General features: G+C 48.4%; 1 protein-coding gene across 2 annotated transcripts; it reads left to right on the top strand.

The window, feature by feature from the left end:
- The first annotated feature begins 297 nt into the window (after positions 1-297).
- On the top strand, positions 298-13,344 carry slx4 (SLX4 structure-specific endonuclease subunit homolog (S. cerevisiae)). Of its 2 annotated transcripts, none has more exons than XM_048248515.1 (14): positions 298-380; positions 926-1,530; positions 1,794-1,971; positions 2,704-2,931; positions 3,165-3,406; positions 4,445-4,794; positions 5,587-5,800; positions 6,046-6,128; positions 6,397-6,543; positions 7,323-7,492; positions 7,898-10,986; positions 11,373-11,466; positions 11,909-12,208; positions 12,539-13,344. In XM_048248515.1, exons 2-14 carry the CDS (start codon positions 1,047-1,049, stop codon positions 12,957-12,959), a joined length of 6,000 nt encoding a protein of 1,999 aa, XP_048104472.1. In that variant the 5' UTR covers positions 298-380; positions 926-1,046; the 3' UTR covers positions 12,960-13,344. The 2 variants fall into 2 exon arrangements, with proteins under 2 accessions (XP_048104472.1, XP_048104471.1); XM_048248514.1 differs by lacking the exon at positions 298-380 and adding an exon at positions 416-782.
- The last annotated feature ends 590 nt before the right edge of the window (positions 13,345-13,934 follow it).

Below are 13,934 nucleotides of genomic sequence, written 5' to 3'. Positions count from 1 at the left end.
CACTGAGAACTCTAATGGACGTTCAAAAATGGAAAATGCCTACGGCATAATCATCTGACTTGTCTGCACCAGTTGAAATACTCCTCCATTTCACCATAAGGTACTTAAAATGGTTAGCTATTATAGGAATAGTATACTATTCCACAAAAAGAAATGCGTATGCAGAAATGGTCAACATAGCAGATATATTTTCAATAACGGTTCACTGTTCAACATATTTCTTATTTGAAAACAATTTGTGATCCGAAAATCAAAACCTAAAATGTAGACGAATTTTGCATTCAACGTTATGGTTCTGGGCAGCCCGCTGTCACATGATGCTATCGCAACCAGACCGACACCTTTACGTCACAGGAAGTAACGCAGAGGAGCGGTTCTGAGTGAGTGTTTTGAAATTCATCAGTTAGCTTCTAAGTCTGATGTATCGATATTTCAGCGCCCTTGATAACATGGTGGCCATGTTTAGGCTTGGAGTCAAGGCAAACAATACTTTGTTAATTATTGCGAAATTATATATCTAAAATATGCCATTTTATTTTCATCTATGCTAGCTAGATGCTAGGCTGATAGCACAATATCCAACAACAACGTTAGGCTAACGCTAACGTTACAGCTGCTAAGCTAGTTATTGCTAAATAACTGTTCATGTCAGTCATGTCACTCAGCATATCGCGTGTCAGATAGGGGAAACTGTTTAGTTACATAATATTCCAAAGCAAGTGCTGCTTATGTTGTGTAAAATAACGTTACGTGCAAAGTAGGCTATCCTAGTGCTTACCATGGTACGTCAACAACAGACTGTCCTATGTTGATAACGTGAACGTTAACTTTAACTTACATTCACTTGCTAGAATAACTTGGCTCTTAGCATACCCAGGTTACCAAGACAGGCAGTTTTACATGACTATTTCTCCGTTTTGCACAGGAAAAGGTAAAGCCGTGGGTCTTGATGGGATTACTGGAAAGGACCTTGCCGTTCGTTTACAACATTCGTAATGGCCTAATGTTAGCTGTACAAAGTACTATGCTGACTACTAGGTAACAAAATGATGGACGACTCAGACCTCGACTTTTCGGACCTTTGTTCTCGACTTCTAAAAAGAAAAGTCCGGAAGAAAGCAGGTGAGACTGGCGAAGATAAGAAATCTGGTGATCGAGATGGCGAAACTCAGTCCAGTAGCACTGCCCCATCGTGTTCAAAACAAAGGAAAAAATCAAACAACCATCCAAAGAAAAGGACAAAGAAAGATGCCTCGTCAGAACCTTTGGGGAAAGTGGAATCTGAACCTCGGGCAGTGCTTCAAGCTGTCAGTGTTGCACAGCTGACTGAGAGTGGAACCGAGAGACAATCGGTGACCCAGTTGACGTCAACCCAGAAAAGTAAGGTTGATGTAAAAGAGGTGGTGTTGAGTCGGATGCAACGGTTTAAACGAGTGGACCCGCAGAAGCTCCAGCATGCTGATAGCTTCCCATCAACAGTGGCAGAACCAGCAAGTATTCGACCTCCCTCACCCCCAGTACAAAACAAAGGTAGGTAGGACACACTGTCGCTCTCTCCTAAACGGAATAAATTGGTGATGTCTTCAAGCAATAAAAATGCAAAGACTCAATGGAACTGTAATGATATGCAAAATAGCTAGAGCTGCTTTTAAGGATCCTCAGTGGTTGAGAAGCTGTGTCTCAGCCCAACAGATCCCGTACAAATGCAGGGTTTAGACCTGAGCCTGGTCTTTATTTAAGTTGTTTACGTGTGTGTGTCTGTCTGTCTGTCTGTCTCTGTGTGTTGTCCTCAGAGCTTTCGCTGGATGAGAGGCTGGCCGTCCGGCTTCAGAAGGAGCTCGACAAGGAGTTTGAGGGCCAGGCTCAGGGGAAGGTGGTGAATGTTGACCAGGGAGGATTGTTCTTCTGCCAGCTGTGCTTCAGAGACTTGTCAGCCATGACCCCCCAGCTGCGCACACAACACATCAACAGGTAGGGACCCAAATTTTTACCATACAGCAGATCATTTACCATGGGCATTTTCACAGACTTGTCTATTACAGCCACATCCATCCATAGAAATACACTGAGGGGCATACTGGCATAACCTCTCCCGGACACTGCATCACTAGTAATCACTCTGCGTGTGATATTCGTCAGTGCTAGTTGTAGGACATCAACGTTCCTTTCATTAAAAGGGAGCAATTGGCATAGGGGTAATGTACAAATTAATATCTAACCCGAAGGCAAAGCGGAGTGTACAAAAAATAATGTACACAAATATCCTGTCTGGCCTAGCTACAGAGTGTGTATCTGTGAGTATCTTGCTTGCCAATGCCTGGCACCCAACACCTTTGTTTTGTTTTGTTTTTCTGAAGAAAAAATGAATAAACAAAGGCAAAATAAACAAATAAGAAACTTAGTACAGGGTTACCACGGGTCATGGAATTTCTAGAGTATCATGGAATTTTGGAAAGTCTATTCAAGACATGGAAAGTCAGGGAATGGGAACCCTGGTAGTATGACACTTATGTTTGTGGTGTTTGTTAACAGTTGAGATTACCTGTGGCACAGCTGTGTGGATATCCTGTACCAACTCCAGTCACAATGCTTGAGCAGTATATAAACAAAGGCTTTACTTGTGGCTGGTGATGGCTATGTTTTAATTGTGACTGAGTTTGACTTTGCAGGACGTAACTGTAGATCTTTGCCTTCTGCGACCAGGTGTCTAGATCAGAGTGAGAGCCAAGCGGCTCCGGCTCCTGCTCCAGCGGCCCCTCGGCCTGTGGTCCCGGAGTGCCCCATCTGTGGGAAGGGCTTCAAGTCGCTCAAGAGTCGCTCCACCCATCTGAAGCGCTGCTCAGCCGAAATGGGCGTGCCTCCAGCGGTCCTTTTGCAAGCTGTGCAGAGACAGGCCAGTGAGGCTGTGAGTGACAGCACAGCCGGCCAATCGTGAGTCAGCCCTCTATGTAAAATGATTGAGACAGCCCTATATGTAAAATGATTCAAAAGCACTGATGCAGCATGGTTTCATTTGTGAAGAGAGAAGGCCAAAGGCCAGACCCATCATCAGCAATGATACCAATTGTTGGCATTCTGTGGACATCACAATGTACCAAATACTATACACAATTCTGAGAACAACACTGCTGAATTAGTCACTACAGGTTTTCTTAACACCCTAGTGTCCAAGCTGGAGGTCCGAAGAGGAGACTCCCCTCAGATCCCACCCAGCCTGCCAGGAAGAGGCCCAAGAAGGCGACCCAGCCTGTGGACGAGGACACTATGGTGGCCCTGGCCCTCTCCCGCTCTCTGTTGGACCAGGAAGTGGAGATGGAAAGGGCAAAGGCCCTTGAGGTCATGGAGGTCAAAGGAGCTGAACCTCAGATGTCTGTTGGCGCAACATTGCAGTGGAAGCCAGGAGCAGGTGACTACGCAGCAGCTCTTTTTACCATGTGGATGTGGACCATTGTGGACAATTGTTAGCAAACATCCACATTTTTCAAGACAGTCAAAGACGCTTTACATCACTCACAGCTACTTACATACATGTAGAAGAAAAGACACGAGAAAATACATACATAGAGCAGAAGCAGCTATATGACTAGAGAGGTAAATGGAAAATGATGAACTTGGGGAATCGATTAACAAGAAAAGGTGGGTGGGTTTTGCAGTCCTGCTTGATGGAGGATGTTAGGGTTTTCTTTTTTTGAAGGATGTTTGATTGTCTGATGTAGTTGGGAAGGGTGTGCCGGAGGGATGGGTGTGGGATGAGCTTTGCATCCACAGACCTGAGGTGACAGGTGGGAGTGTGGCGGACGAGGAGGTCAGAGAGTTGCGGAGGGGCAAAGGGTAATGTGGGCTTTGTAGGTGAGGAGTACTGAAGTATTGTTTTTTATTGCCCCATAGTTCAGTGTTATCAGTATCTCTCAGCATGCGCTATAAACCTATGCTAGCATTTGTATGTAAAGGATGTCTCTTAACTCTGCAATTCCCGTCTGTAAAGGATGTCTCTTAAAGGGATATTCCACCATTTGGGGAATTACACTTATTTTCCACCTCCACTTGAGTTAAACAATTGATTTTCACCTTTATCCAGTTCATCCAGCCGTTCTTTGAGTCTGGCGATACCACTTTTTGTTTTTTAAGTATATTTTTTGGGCTTTTGGCCTTTATTTGTATAGGACAGTGAAGAGTGAGACAGGAAGTAAGTGGGAGAGAGAGATGGAGTGGGACCGGGATATGACCGCAGGTCGGATTCGAACCTGGGTCCCCGTGGGCACTTGGACCCGTATATGATATGAGCGCTGTAGCCTGTTGTGCCACAGCGCCCCCTGGCTATACCACTTTTAGCTCCAGCCTAGCATAGATCATTGAATCGGATTAGACCATTAGCATCTCGCCTGCTAGCATCACGTTTAAAAGTGACTAAGATTTCCGTTAATTTCTCGTCTCTCTTCTCCAGCTGCAGGCAAAGGGAGGAGACGCAGGAAGGGAGCTCCCGCTGGTCCTCCTCCGCTGCTCCTCAGGCAGGACCCCGAGGAGGCCCTGCGGCGCCTGCAGGAGCGCGTCTCCCTCATGCTGCTGCGCTCCCGCACCCCCTCCCCTCCGCCCACCCCCACGCTGCCCCCCAGCTCCTTGCTGCCGCCCCCGCAATGCTACCGCAGGGGACACGCGGAGGGGGAGAGCCCTGACCCCTGCTCCTCTGCCCCGCTGTGGCACAAGAGTGCCCTGCCGGCCGGCTCCGGCCACGCCACCGTAGAGTTCTACACGGCCGAACTGAGTGCCTTCATCCAGCCCTACGCCAGCCCACAGGTGAGGGGAAGCACGCGTGCAGCTAGACACACAGATAATAAACTTGCAGTGACCTGAAGTGACCTGAAGTTCGCAGCTTTCATACTTGTGGGTGACAATAGACTATATATAAATATAAAGAATATATATATAGAATATAAATAAAAGCAGTAAAGTAACAGAGTTTGCCATTTATGTGTGCCTGAATGGGTAAACTCTATATAAATGGAGTCCATTTACCATTCCAACAAACAGTAACTTATAGCCTAAACAGTGTCTGACTGGAGTGCAACAGTTCACATGATTGTGATGTAGAATAAAAAAAGGAGACCTGCACTGCATATGATGCAAATTGATGATCCATGAAAGATGTAGATTCAGATGTAGGTGCTTTGTGTACTACATCTGTAATACACTCAAGAGTTGATGAGAACATGTTATAAAGCAGGCTTGTGCAAAATTACAGAATTGAATTGAAACTGGCTCTTAAATTCCAATTCAATTCTTGAATTTCACTTGCATTTTAATTGAGGTAGCAAACAGGAAGCAGAATTGCAATTTGAATTGTGCACAACCCTGGTTATAAGCCCTATCCATATCTAGCCATATACATGTCCATGTGAGGGAGAAATAAAGAGACTAAAACATACTATAAAACATACACACAAGCACGCATGCACTAATGTATGTATGCACTAATGTACTTTGGATCCTGAAGCAAGCCCAAATCATTGAGTTCACTTCACTCAAACACTCTCGTTCACACACAGTACATTCATTGAGTCTTTTCCTCTTTCGTGTCTTCCACTCCAGAGAGACCAATCATCATCCACCATGACGCCCCCAGTGAAGGTCCCGCCAGCGCCCCCCTCTCAGCCCTCCGCTGTCGCCCCCACTGCCCAGGCCCAGGCCCGTTCCCCTTCACCCAACTCCCCCAGCCCGTCCCCCGTGCTGCCCAGCCAGGCGCTGCAGGACCTGTTGGCGCTGGGGGAGAAGGGCCTGAACCTCGCTGCTGCTCTAGATCAGGGTGAGTCACCCAGAGCAGCTCTGGGTCTGGAGGTTCTAACTCCCTACACACTTTGGTTAGACTCGTATGAGCAAAACACTTGCCAGAGATCATACATTCATGGGTTGCACCTGTCAAAGTAAAATAGGCATTATCCTTGTATGGTCGTGACGGTGCACCGTGATTGGTTCTTTGCATTTGAAGACCACATATAACCGCATATGGAGGTTTGTTTGATTGCGGATCTTTCTTGTGTGGTCCCACAGGCCGATCTTCTGACGCTGCTCCACAGCAGCTGAGTGGCCTCACCAACCCAGTTTCTGAAACCCACGTGGAGGCCAACACCTCGGTGTGTACTGTATCTCACTATGTAATGCTTCGCCTTTTTCTCTTTGTGTTAGCCATGCACCATGAGCCTAGGTTAGGTTAGTTGAGCGACTGTCTGTGATCATTGGCTCAGTACTGAACTGAAGGTTGTAAGATGTGTGTTTGTGTGCTATTGTGAATGTGTGTATTCATATGTGTTTGTCTTTGCGTTTGTGTCTTTATCTGTGTGTGTGTGTGTGTGTGTGTGTGTGTGTGTGTGTGTGTGTGTGTGTGTGTGTGTGTGTGTGTAGTCATCTCTAAGCAGGCTGGCCTCAGACCTGAGCTCCATGGTGAATAACCCACAACTGAGTGATGTACAGCTGCAGGTGGACAGCGGTGAGGTCCTCTTCGCCCACTCCTTCATGCTCTATGCACGCTGCCCTCTGCTGGTCGAACAGGTAAGTACAGCTGCATGCAGTGAAGGCAGTTTTCATGGAGACCACTTGCAGGACAGTACAATACATGTTTGAGTAAATTACTGGTCAGATGTTGTCAGGACTATCTGTTACAGTGCATGTTTGGGGAAATTGTTTATGTGTGGAAACAGATTGACAGTTATTCGAGTTCAAAATAGCTACAATAATTCAATGCTATGTGAAAATGATGCTTAACTTGACACTGCTGATTTAAGCAGACGTGTTGAGGCGATTTTCTGTTCTTGTTGATGGGTGTGGCTTTTGGAGGGAAATGCAGCCTCTATTTGGCAGGGTTTGTTGGAATTGAGCCCCTGTATTACAACCTGTATTACAATTATGAGTCTCCAGACAACCTACAGACTCAAGACCGTGGACTGTGTTATTGTGTGTTATCACTCCCAAAGAAAACTATAATAAAGTAAACTAAAAATGATTGGACAGTATGATATGGACAGAAGCCGTTGTTACAATTTTGTTTAGAGTAATTTTTTTTCAACCAAGGTTTTTTTTTTACAGTGAAGTATTGTGGTAGATAAAATGTACTGTGTACTGAGATAAAAGTAAAAAGAAAACAGATGCAACGTGTGACACAGTACAGTACAGTGAATTACAATTAGTTACAGTACAGTAACCATTGCATTCTTGGACCTGAGATGGTCTAAAGGTCCACTAATTTCATGCCCAGTGTGTCATGTGGCTTGGGTATGTTACTCCCATTCTGATGATGGATGTGTTGAAAAGTCTTGCGTTTGTGTTGGCAGGTGCACGCCAGTGGCTTTGGCGTGCAGGAGGAGGGGGTGCCAGCTGCCCAAAGAGTCCTGCTGGGGGAGGTGCCCGCCGGGGCCGTGCTCACCATGCTCCAGTTCCTCTACAGCGCTCAGTGCCCGCTCACGCCCAGCCTGGCACCACACGTCCAGGAGCTGGCAGCCAGGTCCGTCACACATCACACCTGTCTTTTTTTTTTCTTTTTTTCTCGATAACTACAGACACGCTTATGCTCATAACAATTGTGTTGTAGAAGTAGTTAACAGTAAGTGCTTAAGTTTTGGTATCACTACTGACTAACTTGGTGAAAGTTGGTACCTCTAGTGTCAGTGAGTCCGTCACACCTGTCTTTGGCTTTTTGGTCATTATAGACATGCTTAGTTATGTATTGAAGAAATGCATAGCCCTTGCGTCAGTCGTAGTTGTCTGGTAGGTTCACTGACCTTTTCGTGTGAAATTACAATGGCAGCATTTAGTTTTTGTTTAATCCAGGGATAAAGGGTACAATTAGAAGTAGGAAACACGTTTCTCTGCTTTTTGCTGAACATGCACGTGTTGCGTCTTGTCTCAGGTTCGACCTGCCGGAACTGTCGCAGGAGTGCCAGCTGTACCTCCGGAGGCTGGAGCAGGAGGAGGGGGGCCAGGCCTGGGGAGATGCCCCAGCTCCAGAGCCCCCGGAGGGGCAGGAAGAGCAGGACAACACCCAGGCCCAGCTGCACTTCCTGGAGCTCCTTCGCTCCATGTGGAGCTCGCAGGAGGAGGAGGGAGGAGGACAGGGAGACGGACTGGCTGACGGAGAGATGAGCGTCAGGGTGGAGGAGCAGGCGAGCGAGGGAGAGGAGAACGGACGTGAGGAGCATGTGGACGAGGAGGAGCTGGAGGAGATCTACGAGTTTGTGGCTACGCAGAGGAGATGGGGAGAGTCAGCCCTGAGACACGAGACGGAGAGCCTGGAGGAGGAGGAGGAGGAGGAAGTGGAGGCAGCTGAGGAGGATGTCAGAATGTTCTTTGAAATGGAGGAAGAGAAAACAAGTGATCATGGATCAGGGGAGGTGAGGGAGCCAGTTGAAAGCAGAGTTGGTGAATCAGTACAAGGAGAGACCCCCGCTGGACCAGGCGGCCATCTCAACGAGTCTCCTCACACAGAAGGGCCCAGTTCTCATCACAAGGATGGCTCTGGTGATTCTATGGAAACCCACGATGAGTGTACAAGTGAGAAGGACGATCAAGATGGCGAACCACATCCAGACGATCAAGGTGGCGAACCACATCCAGACGATCAAAATGGCGAACCACATGCAGACGATCAAGATGCCGAACCGCACCCGGAACCTGTGCCACATACAGATGCTAACTTGAACGACAGCTATGACCACCTCTTCTCCCAGTCGTGGGGGGAATATGCTGAACCATCTTCTGCCCCAGCCACCCAGCACCAGTCCAGGTCAAAGCCTGACCCTGTGCAGATCATTGACCTCTCCATCAGTCCACCTGTACCTACCTGTGAGCCCTCATTTCCTGTGCCAGGCCTCTCCCCAGAGCTGACCATTGGACGGGGTAGTCAAAGGCTTAGAATGTCCTCGGAGATGACCGTTACACGAGGAAGTCAAAAAGCTACAGTTTCTCCAGAGCTGTCCATTACACATGCAAGTCAAAGGCTTAGATTGTCCTCAAAGATGACAGTTACACGAGGAAGTCAAAGAGCAACAATGTCTCCAGAGTTGACAGTTACACATGCAAGTCAAAGGCTTAGAATGTCCCCAGAGTTGACCATTACACAAGGAAGTCAAAAGACTACAGTGTCTCCACAGTTGATGGTTACACATGCGAGTCAAAGGCTTAGTATGTCCCCTGAGTTGACATTTTCACAAGGAAGCCAAAAGGCTACAGTGTCTCGAGAGTGGAAAGATGCACATGCAAGTCAAAGACTTGGAATGTCCCCTGAGTTGAGAGAGAAGCAAGTCCGTCGAGTTGAGGCACTGCCCTCCAGCAGTCAGGGTCAGGGCAGTTCTACTGACCAGTGCTCTAAAGAGGTCGAGCTCATAGTGCTGTCGGACTCGGGTGATGACTCCCCAACGTGTTTGTCTCCCTCTCCACCTCAGCCCGTGTGCACCCAGTCACCCCTTGTTCTTCTAGAAGATTCCCCACTCTATACCTGCATAAAGGATGTAGCAAAAGCCAAAGACTCCCTCTCCGCCAGCAAAACGGCACAACCTTTGAAAGATCCATGTGATTCTCAGTCTGCAGCCTCAGACCCCCCTCCTAAGGCCCATCCAACCCCCTCAGGCCCTGAGTCTCCCTGCGCTGCAGATTCTCCAGGAGTTCAGAGCCTGCTGGATGGCTCGGCCGAGGTGTCCTGGCTGGTCCCGTCCACCCCACACATCTCCAACCGGACACGGAGCAGCTCCACCCAGACGGAAAGCAGTATGCGTCGCACTCGTCTCTTCCCTGGATCTTCATCATCACAGGCATCATCAGCGTCCTCCTCTTCATCAGTTCCTGGCCATTCTAAAGCTCCATCTCTCAATAATATCTCCTGTAAGGAGGAGTCAGAAGAAGTCTCAGTCTCTGATCAAACACCTACCTCACACCAAGCCCAAGCTAAGCTCGAGGGAAGCAGACCAAACCTCACTGGAGATGACTCTCCAGTCTTCCTACTTCCAAAGTCCCTCCCTAGGCGGTTCAGCTCGGCTGCTGACCTCACCCCTTGCGAATCACACAGAGGAGCGTCCGTGGACAAACCGTCCTCCAAGAAGAGGTTCGGCCAGCCCGTCAGCAGCACCCCTCTGCACTCTGACTTAGAGTCCCTCATGTGCTCCCATCTCCTCTCCGTCTCGCCGTTCTTGAGCAACGTGGGGAAGAGCCAGCACGTCCAGGAGAGCGGAACCGCTCTCAGAGGCAGTGCGCTATCGGATGGCAGTCCAGAGAGGAGAGGCTACCTGGGCTTTTCCCATCTCCAAGATGTCAGCCCCTCCAGGGATCGAGAGGAGGCACGCACTAGCAAGTCCAGGAGTCGGCAGAAGGATTCCACGGAAGGCAGTAACCCAGGCAGCTCTGCAAGAAGTAAAGGAGGATCTGAACACCGTACATCTGGTGCAGAAGAGGTTGATATGAACGGGGTCAAAGACAACAGGGAGACGGAGAGCAAAGAGACAGGGACGGAGGAGGAGGATGAGGACGAAGATGGGTTACCACCTCAACAGAGCTTCAGCAACTACGATGAGCCAGCCATGCCGTTTGATGAGCCCCCGATGGCTTATGATGACCCTCCAATGGCCTTCGAGGAACAACCCATTGCTTGTGATGACCAAGCAGTGGCCTTCGACGAGCCCCCGATGGTCTTTGACGACTCTTGGGGTTTTGGGGACTGCAGGACCGATCTCCACAAACCACGTTTCAGCCTGCGCTTGGAGAGCAGTGGGGACGCCGGCCTCAGCTCCACCACTCCGCTCGAGGCCCAGGCACTGGTCACCACGGACCGGACACCCCCTGCCCCTTCACCAGAGCCCCGGCCTGGCACCAGTGTCCTGGACCCTAAGCTGTGGGACAGCTGGGAGGAGGAGGAGGAGGAGGAGGAGGGAGCAGGTGCTGCTCTTCCTCTCTCTCAGAGGCTGGACGCCGTTGCCCCGGCTAAGAGGGTGGCTCAGCTCAGGACTCCAGGTACTTTGCCCATTTTGTTAGTTTGTCATATACTTAATATCTGTAACTGTAACAAATAGCAACTAGTATCATCAAAATTCCCATTTTGAGTTTAAGGTGGCACGACCGCTACATTTTCCCCACTATATCTCAAGGCACTTTATAGCAGTACTTGATGCAAACTCTCATCTGTAGCACCGATAAGGTAGCTCTCTTGCACTCTTACTGCTGTAGGTGTCCCTAGTTTTGACCCTAAAATCTACTTAGGAAGCAGCTAAATTTGACTTGCAACTGGTTCTGAACTATTGTCAGTAGATGTCAAGATACATTTATCTTTTCCTAACTATTTGTGTGAGGAGGTTTGGTGGTAATTTGGCTGGTTTTCATGACTGTTCTTCCCTCTCCAGTGGCCTCTAAGAAGGCAGGCCCACTGGTGCCCATCACCCCAATGCCCCATTACTCAGACTTGGACACGCCAGACCTAAAGAACAAACTCAACAGGTACTGCCCAACACACTCAGCATACGGACATGCCTCAAATCAGATTTAGTTTCCCTAGAAACCCAGCACACAAAGACCATCACAGTTCTCTTTAACAACACCTTTATGTAATGCCATATAGTCTTTCACTGGCATAAATTGAAGGCATATGAAATACAGATGGTCAAAGCGATAGCAGTTATTTTTAAATTGGTATTTTTAAAATGATGAGTTCATCAGTTGATCAATGATGAATTATTTAGTTGTTATGACTCACATATTACTAATACACATTAATGTACATGTACCACACATGATATTTTCTGGTGAGCATCTGTGATACAGAGTGAACTCAGGAATTATAAATGACAAATTCTGATAAATGATGTAAGTGGATACATGCCAGCATGCTTGCAACTTTGCATAATGTTGTGGTGGCCGTCTCGTCCACTGCCGTCCTCAGGTTTGGAGTGCGTCCCCTCCCCAAGCGGCAGATGGTGCAGAAGCTGAAGGAGATCTTCCAGTACACCCACCAGCTGGAGAGCTCTGAGTCCGATGACGAGGCGCCGGTACACGGCTACAGGCCTCGGCCTGCCCCCCCTCCTGCCCGCTCCTGTGCCCAGTCACTCAACTTCAAGGAGCCCAGGGCGCCCCCTGCTGTCTCCCCCAGGAAAATGCAGCTCAGCCTGGATGCCCAGGAGCCCTTGTCCCTCTCGCAGAGCTCCAACGCTTCCTCCACAGACGCGAGTCAGGACTCTGAGAGGTCAGCAAACAGTGCTGCTGTGTTTGTGTGTATGTTGAGACGTGAGGGTACATGTTCTGAAACATGGCTGTGTAAGCATGTTTGTTTTTCCACATCTGTGGGCTATTGCTGATGTGAGTGTATACAGTTAGTTCAGAGTGTGTGTGTACCATACAGACAGACATACAGACTTGTACATGCATGTAACATTTAACGAGTACTTTCAGTGTCCCAGCTTGCATCTACAGTGTGAGTCATTTAATTCATCTCTCTGAGGTCAACCAGCTGGTCCAAAGTGGTCAATAACTCCACCTTGTTAACACGTTCCTCTTCCTCCCTCCCTGCCCTCAGGTCTAACCCTGAGCTCCTTGTGAGCGACGACGGCGACTCCTCCTCGGACAGCGAGGGCCCGGTGACGGCCTCGCAGGCGGTGTCGCGGCACACCAACAAGCTCAAGGCCGTGCGGCGCTTCATCTTGTCCGACCCGGAGCTGCACAGCCAGGTGCTGCAGTACCGGCCGCTGGTGCTGTCGCAGCTGCAGGTGCGCCTCAAGGCCGCGGGCATCCGCCTGGGCGCCGCCAAGCTGCTGGACTTCCTGGACGCCCAGTGCATCACCTTCACCACGGCCAAGCCGGGCCAGAAGGCCCCCTCCCGCAGGAGGAGGAAGAAGCCGGCGACGGCGGGGGCCAAGGCCACCAGAGCGGCGGCTGAAGGAGGTGCGAGGGGGAGAGGGGGGAGGAAGAGGGGTGGAGGGGCCAGAGCCCCAGACTGAGCTGCACGTGCGATGAGGAGGCGAGAGATGGACAGAGGAACAGCCAGGGTGCTGTCTCATCAGGTTGGCTTGGAGAGTGCGTAACTGCGCAGTGCCATCATGACTACTGTATCGCGCTGTTTAATGTACTCTCTCTGACATATTGGAGGCTGCTGTCGGATCTGATGATCTTTTTCGAGAACTAACTGTGACTCGAGGTGGGATTTTTGTGTTTGTTTGGGAGGCATCTCAAGAGAATTCAGAGCTGTTGAAGACTTTGTGCGCTAGTGGTCTTTGTTATGTATTTCATCTTGTTTTATGAAATTTCAGATATGTTAAAGGTTAATTTAAGAATTGTTAATATGAATATGGTCATTATGGAATTAAAAGAAGCCTTGTTTTAGAACCGTTTGTCCATCCTATAATGACCACTGCAGCTGCTACTGTGCCTGCTGCATTTTACCATCTTTTCCAGATTTTGTTCCGACTAGAATTGACATAAGATTAAGATGCCCATCTCAGTGCTCAGTATAGCAATACTGAAACTGCCATGCAAACCACTCAAAATTCCTTTTTCAGGCCACACATAAAATGGCAAATTACAAAGTATATAGTCAGCGGACTAGATGCTGCTCCCCAACTGAATTGCCTAATTTTGTTTTTACCACCACGTGACGTTTTGAGCTATCATTAGGATGGTGTATTACCTTGTCCTGTGTTGCTCTGTGTTTAGTTTAGCTTTCAAATATATTCTTCCCTTCAAGTCCTACATATCATACATATGATAATCCCTTGAAAAAGAGATAAAGATCTCAGTGGGACTCTCCTGGTAAAATACAGGATAAATTCAAATTTATGGGGGAAAAACTCAATCAATTATAACAAACGTGTGAGTCCTCGACAACATTCCAAAGAAAACATTAATATTAACAATTATGTTATGAATGCCAACATCATTTGCCCCACTTTTTTCAGATTTTTTGAAAATCAATCTGT

This window comes from Alosa alosa, chromosome 7, assembly GCF_017589495.1.
Source record: "Alosa alosa isolate M-15738 ecotype Scorff River chromosome 7, AALO_Geno_1.1, whole genome shotgun sequence".
Taxonomy (NCBI): domain Eukaryota; kingdom Metazoa; phylum Chordata; class Actinopteri; order Clupeiformes; family Clupeidae; genus Alosa; species Alosa alosa.
This window is presented reverse-complemented; position numbering and strand designations above follow the sequence as displayed.